The sequence below is a fragment of the Myotis brandtii genome, unplaced genomic scaffold (genome assembly GCF_000412655.1).
Source record: "Myotis brandtii unplaced genomic scaffold, ASM41265v1 scaffold1595, whole genome shotgun sequence".
In the NCBI taxonomy this organism is placed as follows: domain Eukaryota; kingdom Metazoa; phylum Chordata; class Mammalia; order Chiroptera; family Vespertilionidae; genus Myotis; species Myotis brandtii.
This window is the reverse complement of record NW_005355815.1, coordinates 141,547-149,798: the sequence shown is the minus strand read 5'-3', so window position 1 is coordinate 149,798 and position 8,252 is coordinate 141,547. Positions and strand designations below refer to the sequence as shown.

General features: G+C 48.2%; 1 gene segment (V, D, J or C); it reads left to right on the top strand.

Moving 5' to 3' along the window:
• Nucleotides 1-1,960: 1,960 nt before the first annotated feature.
• The window catches only part of LOC106725387, a gene marked incomplete at its 3' end in the record, with an annotated part of 16,385 nt that continues 10,093 nt past the window's right edge, over nt 1,961-8,252 (top strand). Inside the window, 2 exon segments of the V gene segment in view lie at nt 1,961-2,006; nt 2,102-2,412. Coding sequence covers nt 1,961-2,006; nt 2,102-2,412 — 357 coding nt within the window.

The following is an 8,252-nucleotide window of genomic DNA, read 5'->3' as shown; positions in this document are numbered from 1 at the left end:
CTGCCGGCTGCCATCTTGGCTGACAGTTAATTTGCATAAGGATATGCTGATTAGCCAATGGGAAGGGTAGCGGTCGTACGCTAATTACCATGTTTCTCTTTTATTAGTGTAGATTGATTTCAGAGAGGAAGGGAAGAGGGAGAGAGAGAGAGAAACATCAATGATGAGTGAGAATCATTGATCCGCTGTTACCTGCACACTCCCTACTGGAATCAGGCCCACAACCTGGGCAAGTGCACTTGACCGAAATAGAACCCAGGACCCTTCAGTCCGTAGGCCGATTCTCTATCCACTGAGCCAAACTGGCCAGGGCTCAGACCACCTCTTGCTTGTCTCCAGCCACTTGGCTTTACCCCTCGGCAGGGAGACGCCAGGAGCACTGAGCTCAGCATGGCGATGTGGAGGGCTGGCCCAGCAGCCCACCTGGCTGGTGTCACCTGGAGGAGGAAGATCTGTGAAATCTCCTAGTCTGAGACCCTGTAGCACTTGTCATAAGACTTTTTCATTCAGGAAAGCATGGCTTGTCACTAGAAGGACAAAGGACAGTGGATCAACAGGCAAATTTCCAAATTATATACCAGGATGAGCCTCCAAAGATGTAATAAGCAAAATACATCTTATATGGCATGCATGTCGTTGGTGATGTAAGTGTCATAAGTGACATGCCCATCTGTGCCGATGCCTGTCATAGCTGACACACATGTCATAAATGACGGGCATGTCCTATGTGGCCTATATTGGAAACAACATATATGTCATGTTATGTTTTAGTGTGTTACAAACAACGCTCTAGGACAGTGACGGCGAACCTTCTGAGATCAGCGTGCGAGAATTTTGAAAAACCCTAACTTAACTCTTGTGTCGTGTCACATATAGAATTTTTTTGATATTTGCAACCATAGTAAAACAAAGATATATTTTTTTGATATTTATTTTACATATTTAAATGCCATTTAACAAAGAAAAATCAACCAAAAAAATGAGTTCGCGTGTCACCTCTGACACGCGTGTCATAGGTTCACCATCACTGCTCTAGGAGCAAATTGTTCCTGGCTTAGCGGGACCACATGTAAGCAATCTTGTGAGGCTAGTGTGTGTTAGACACAGAGGCTGCCTGTGCTGCTCTGCTTTGGAGGTGTTCACTGTGCGAGCTGCCAGAGGACAGGGTCCTGTTCCCGCCTCTTTCTAGGAGGAAAGGGCAACTCTCAGCATCTGTGGGAATTACCAAGCCCACCGTCCACTGTTCTCATCGAGGTGCCTCTCCACCCGAAGTGCATGAAGGCTCTTAATGTCCAACATCATCGCTGGTACTGGGCCTTTTTTTTTCCTGGGTCATCCAGGAGGACATTCGTCATGACCTTCCCAAGAGGAGGTAATGGGCAGAGGGAGATGGGACCCAGCAAGGAAGCTTCCAGCCCAGCCTCTCCTGCCTCGTCACATGTTGACATTCCAGTTTCATGGAAGATCTGATTGGGAAGAAGAACAAAGAGAATCTTTCAGTCTCAAAATAAAACCATCATTCCAAGGCAAATCTTATTCCCAAACCCCAGAAATGCAACATGGCCCACAGCAGGTGAAGGGGAGCAAGAGGAATCCCCGTCATCCTGCCTCTGAGGGCAGCACCCCTGGGTCATCATCAAAACCCAAGGACGAAGGACTCACAATCCTGGAAGCTTCCCCCAAAGGAATGGGGTCAGGGTGACCGGGTCTCGGGAAAGGAGGGAGGGAGGGTGGGTCAGGACGGGACCTCTTGTGGCCAGCATCCTTGAGTCCTTTCCCATCTGGGGTAGCCCTTAGGATGACAAGGTCAGGCATGCAGCCCAGGGTCCCAGCTGCACCCTTATATCCAGACTCCATGCAAATGGGGCTCTCCTCCTGCTCATTAAAGAGGGCCCTTCCCGGCATGTTGGGGAGACACTCAGAACCCAAGTGCCTGAGAAAGGACCCCAGCAGCTCCACCATGGACTTGGTGCCAAGCTGCGTTTTCCTCCTGATCATTTTTCAAGGTCATTCTCAGGATTGGGGAGCACTGGGACCTTTGCCTGTGCCTGTTTTTGCTTCCATGTGATTCTAAGTCCAACTTGTGTCTCTTTGTTTGCAGGTGTCCAGTGTGAGGTGCAGCTGGTGGAGTCTGGGGGAGGCTTGGTGCTGCCTGGGGGGTCTCTGAGACTTTCCTGTGCAGCCTCTGGGTTCACCTTCAGTATCCACTGGATGGGCTGGTTCCGCCAGGCTCCAGGGAAGGAGCTGGAGTGGCTTGGTGAAATTACTCCTGATGGAAGTACCACACACTATGCCAACTCTGTGAAGGGCCGATTCACCATCTCCAGGGACAATGCCAAGAACATGCTGTACCTGCAAATGAACAGCCTCAGAGCCACGGACACTGACCATTATTACTGTGCTAGACACACAGTGAGGGGAAGTCAGTGTGAGCCCAGACACAAACCTCCCTGAGGGAGGCAACAGGGCTGGGCTGCATAGGGCGTGCAGGACACCAGGGGTCGCTCAAGACCAGCACAGCCCCCTGACCAGGAGCAGGTGGAGAGAGTTAAGCAAAGACACAATTTCCTGCTCTGCCTTAAATTAACTTTGCTCCAAGGCTCAGCCACAGAGCTCACAGAAAGTCCTTTCTATGTCTAGGTTTAGGGATTGTATTTGTGAATAAAAAAGGAGACTCTGTCATAAATCTGACAAAATTCAGTGACTGAAGCCCGTCTCACCGGAGACTGATCACAAATTCCTATCTGGTTGAGGATTAAGGAAACAAATTAAATAAATAAAGGAATCTTATTTTAATAAAACAGGACAGGAAAGAAATGGTAGGAGGAAACATCGTCTTAGTACTGTTAACGTAAAAAAAACAAAACACATTCAAATCTGTAAGAATTTTTGTGAGTGTATTTCAGCCAAACTGTCGACAAATGTCAGAATGCAGAACCTCAACAAACTGAGATAATGCTCCCAAGAATGGTGGGTTTTCCTCTATTTTTATACATTGCAATCCAAGGAGGGACATAGGTGGGTAACATGAAATCCATTGGTGATAGACTAGATAGGCGGGAGAAAGCAAAGCCAGGAAACCTCTGGGATTGGATAAAAAGTAAAATGAGAGACACATGCTTAGGTGGGTGCAGGATCAGTTAACATGATAATAGTAAAGGAATTTGTGGTGTCTGTCCTTGGGCCCAGGCACATTACCTAGTGCTCCTAGGGGTCTGGAAAAAGGGGAGTTACAAGTTACCCAGACATTGCAAGGATATGTTATTGTAGATGCAAAAAGACAGATAGGCTCAGTTAAAGTAAAGGTTGTTGTCAGTGATGAAGATACCGGCCTAGGATGTAACTGTTGCAGAAAACCAAAGAAATACCAAGCACGCTTCCTAGAGAAAGGGAGGGACACCGTTTATTAACACTAGTGGACTCCGGGAATAATTTCCAAATCAGAGTGAAGAAACATGCAGAGGTCTTTACTTTTTATAACCCTCTAGGGTCTTTGTCTTGCAGATATGATTCCACCCCTTTTCATGGTCTTACAGGAAGGCTCCCAGGTGTTGGGGGTCCCCAGGCCATATCCAATGATCTGTCCTGGGGCCAGTGATAATGACCTTCCCCCCCAGGGCTGTGCATTGTTCACAGTTTTTATGGCCAGACAAGTCTTGCAACACCAGTTTCCTCCTCATCCCCCCCGCCTTGTCCCACAAGCTTCTTTTAACCTTGTGGAACAATGACCATGGGATATTATGGTAAACAGGGGTGATGACTGCTCTTAGCTACTTCCTGCTGGACATGGACAATGACCAAGGGTTTAGCATCCAGCTTCTACCACTCAGAGGGGTTTGTAGGGAGTTCTAGTTTCAGACAGGCAGAGGTAAGCAGTGGTCCCACATGCATAGAATTTTCCTGCAGGGTGCACCAGGGGTAGGTGGTGTTTTCAGCCTTGGGGGTAGAGTTGCATAGTTCACCTCGGAGGTGACCTGTTCGATGTTGGCCCTGCGTACTACTGAAACAAATAGGAGCAACATTAGTTAGATGCACATTGGCCATGACAGGGCCTATTATAATTTTTCCATCCAATGCAATCCCCCCTTGCTCCCATGTGCATTTGGTAGTAGAGTTGTAACATGCCACAGGCTGATAAGTATAGCTAACAAAAATCTGGCTTGATTGGGTTTTCTCGTGGACTACCCAGTCTAGCATATTTGGGTAGTGAGTTTCTAAGCACGGAGCAAAGGATGGCATGATAAGGTGTAATCCAACAATTCATGATAAGGCCTTTGTTTCCTTGCTGTGTGGAAAGAAGTAATTTTATGGTGCTTCTGTGTCCCAGCAAGAGCAGATGAGTTCTCCTCCTGGTACTAGTCCCGGATTCCACTGGCACTCTTAAAAAAAAAAAAAGAATTATTAGATAAATCCAGTGATTATCCAGAAATACTAGAGCATGTTACCTTAGGAGGGGATAAGAAAGAAAGATTAGTGTTAGAGAGAATTCAGCAGGGTGTTATCTGAATTCCTTAGAGTAGGTTGCTCAGCCAGGTCCGCTGTTGTCTTGAGGGTGATCCGCAGGGGGTGTTTCTGGTCAGAGGTCACCTTCCACTCAGACTGGATGTCACTCGGCTGGTGGGCTGCTTTCACCCAGGAGTGGTGGATCCAGGTGTTTAGTCCTGCAACCTTAAGAGCTGTGGGGGTGGTTAATATGACTGGATAGGATCCCTTCCAGGTAGGCTTGAGGGGCTCCTTTTTACAATCCTTTACCCAAATCTGGTCTCCATGTTTATTAGGATGTACAGCTGTTCCTAGAGAGATGGATAGTTGGTCAATAACCCACCTGTGGACCTCAAAGACAGTTTTTCCAAGTCCTTGTAGTTGTTTCTGCATTTCTAAGTTCCCTATTTCCCCCAAATCTCCCTTTGGCTAAATTAAAGGAGGGGGTCTACCGTATAGAATTTCAAAGGGAGAGAAACCTACCCTGGCCCTTGGGGCACAGCATACCCGCAGGAGTACAAGAGGCAATATATCTGTCCAGGGTAAGGTTGTCTCTTGGCATAGCTTAGCCATAGCCTGCTTTAGAGTCTGGTTCATGCACTCCACTTGCCCTGAACTCTGAGGTCTGAAGCTGTATGTAGATTCCATTTAATTCCTAAAGCCTTGGCTACCTGTTGTACTAATTCTGCTACAAAGGCTGGGCCATTATCGGACCATATGGTCAGAGGCATTCCATACCATGGAATTATATACTTCAGCAATGCCTTAGTGACTTCTCTTGCCTTTTCACTGCGAGTGGGATATGCCTCGACCCAACCTGAAAAGGTGCAAATAAAGATAGCAGGTATTTATTTCCTCTGCTAGGCCCTATTTCTGTAAAATCTACTTCTAAGTCTTCAAAAGGAGCTTGCCCACAGTGCTAAACTCCTATCGGTCCCACAGAAACCTGTTTAGCATTGTTCTGAGCACAAAAGAGGCAATGCTGAGAGACAGAGGCACACAAGGAGGGTAGACGGGCAATTAGGTAGTACCTGCCTAACAAAGCTTCTAGGGCAGCCTTTCCTAAATGAGTGAGTTCATGCTGCTGGAGGACTACCTTATGGGCTAACTGTTCTGGGACATAGACCCTATGATCTGGGAGTATCCACCAGCCTTCCATTGTTCTCTTGCCCCTTTCTTTCTGGGCCCATTTCTCTTCCAGAGGAGTGTATTTTGGAGGTCCAGGTAATTCGGGGGCCAACATGATCCATACTGGCACTGCTTGTTCTTTAGCAGCCAGATTGGCTGCGGCGTCAGCATGCTGGTTTCCTTCTGATACTGAGTCTTTCCCTTTCTGGTGACCTATGCAATGGATGACGGCTATTTCCTTAGGCTCCCAGACTGTTTCTAGTAACTTTAAAATCTCATTCTGATTTTTTATTCCTTTTCTTCTGCTGTCAAGAGCCCCTTTTCCTTATATATGGCCCCATGGACATGCAGGGTAGCAAAGGCATAGCGTGAGTCAGTGTAGATGTTGGCCCGCTTATTCTTACTGAGTTCTAGGGCTCTTACTAGGACCCAAAGTTCTGCCCTCTGCGCTGACCATCCTTCAGGCAGGGCCTGTGCTTCAATTGTCTCAAAGTTTGATACCGGCTCCTCTTTTTCCTTCATCTAAGAAGCTACTGCCGTCTGTGAACAATACCAAGTCCGCGTTTTGCAGGGGCCTATCCTTTAGGTCTGGCCAGCTGGAATAAACCTCCTCTAGGACATCCAGGCAATCATGCTCAGGGGCCCCCTCAGCTATGGGTAGAAAGGTGGCTGGATTAAGTATTCTCACTGCTTCTAATCATACCCATGGATTCTCACATAACAGCCCTTTAACTGAGTCACTGGAGCATGAGTCAGTCAGTGCAGCCCCCTTGCTTCCATCATGGTGACAACAGCATGAGGTACTTTTACATTTAAGTTTTGCCCTAAGGTAAACTTATCCGCTTCCTTGACTAATAATGCCGTGGCTGCAAGGGCCCTGAGGCACGGGGTCACCCGGAGGCAACTGGGTCAATCCGCTTGGAGAGATAGGCTACTGGTCTTTGCCAGGGTCCAAACTCCTGGGTTAGAACTCCTAGGGCTATCCCGCTGTTCTCGTGAACAAAAAGATTAATGTCCTTCGTCACACGTGGTAGCACTAGTGCCGGGGCCTCAGTGAGCTTTGCCTTTATGGTGATGAAGGCTTTCTCCTGTTCGGGACCCCAGCCGATGGGTGCCTTCTCTTCTCCTCTTAAAGCTTCATGGAGAGGCTTGGCCAGGTCTGAAAACCCTGGGATCCAAATTTAACAGAATCCTGCCGCTCCCAGGAATTCCCAAATCAGCCGCTAGGTGCTAGGGACTGGGATGGCGCATACTGACTGCTTCCTTTCAGTCCCTAGCCTTCGTTTCCCTTGGGTGATCTGGAAGCCTAAATACTTGACTTCTTTCTGACAAATCTGTGCCTTTTTCTTAGACACCCGATAACCTGTTCCAGTTGGTATTCTCAGAAGGGCTCATGTTCCCTCCCAGCACTGAGCTCGTGTGGAGCTGGCCAGCAGGAGGTCCTCTACATACTGGAGTAGAACACACCCCAAGTCCTGTCCTGGGAACTTAGACAGATCAGATGATAGTGCTCCACTAAAAAGAGTAGGGGAGTTCTTGAACCCTTGTGGCAGTCTAGCCCAGGTGAACTGCTCCTTGGCCCCTGTAGTTGGGTTTTCCCATTCAAAAGCGAAGAGAGGCAACCTGGAAGGCACTAATCGAAGACAGAAAAAGGCATCTTTCAGATCTAGGCACGTAAACCATTCTGCCTCTGATGGGATGAGTTCCAGAAGAGTGTAGGGGTTCAGCAGTGCTGAATGCAGGGTTACAACAGCCTCATTAACAGCCCGTAGATCCTGTACGGGGCGGTAGTCATTAGTCCTAGGTTTTTTTCACAGGCAAGAGAGGATGTTCCATGGAGACCTGCATCGTTTAACAAGTCCCCACTGAAGCAGCTGGTCTAAGTGGACTTGGATTCCTAGGCGTGCTTCCCTTGGAATTGGAGATTGGCAGATTTTAACAGGCTGTGCTCCAGGCTTTAACTCAATAAACACCGGGGCGTGGTCCTTAGCCAGGCCTGGAGGATTCCCTTCTGCCCAGACCAGTGGGAATTCCTTCTCTAATTCAGGTTCCAATGGTGAGGCCTTTTTCTGGGGGGTATAAAGTCTTCATTCTTCCTCATGCAGCACTGCTAAGGACAGGATCATTGGGGAGGTCTCCTCACCTAGGCAAAGCTGTGCTGAGCCATCTGGAGCAAAAGTGATTTCTTCCCTCATTTTGGCTAAAAGGTCTCTACCCATTAGCAGCACTGGACAGTCTGGCAAGTACAGGAATTCATGAATTACTCGGTGGCCGCCAAGTTGGCATAGGTGAGGCTGGCAGAGTGGTCTATGGGTCTGGTACCCAGTAGCTCCAATAATGGTGACTTCCTTTCCTGAGAGAGGCACTACTTTCTGAGTGACTACTGAGTGCTCAGCTCCCGTATCAACCATAAAGTCCACAGTCTGGCCCCCTATTTTCATTCTGACCATGGGCTCATGGAGGCCTAGCTGAAGTGAGCCCTGTCTGTCCTAGTCGGAATCAGCCATTGCTAGCCCAATGAGATCTGTTTTAGGTGGCTCTGGTTGATAGCAACTGGGTGGAAAAGGGGGCCCAGTCTTTTCACTTTGCCATTTGGGACATTCATTCTTCCAGTGTCCTGTTTCCTTACAATAGGCACACTG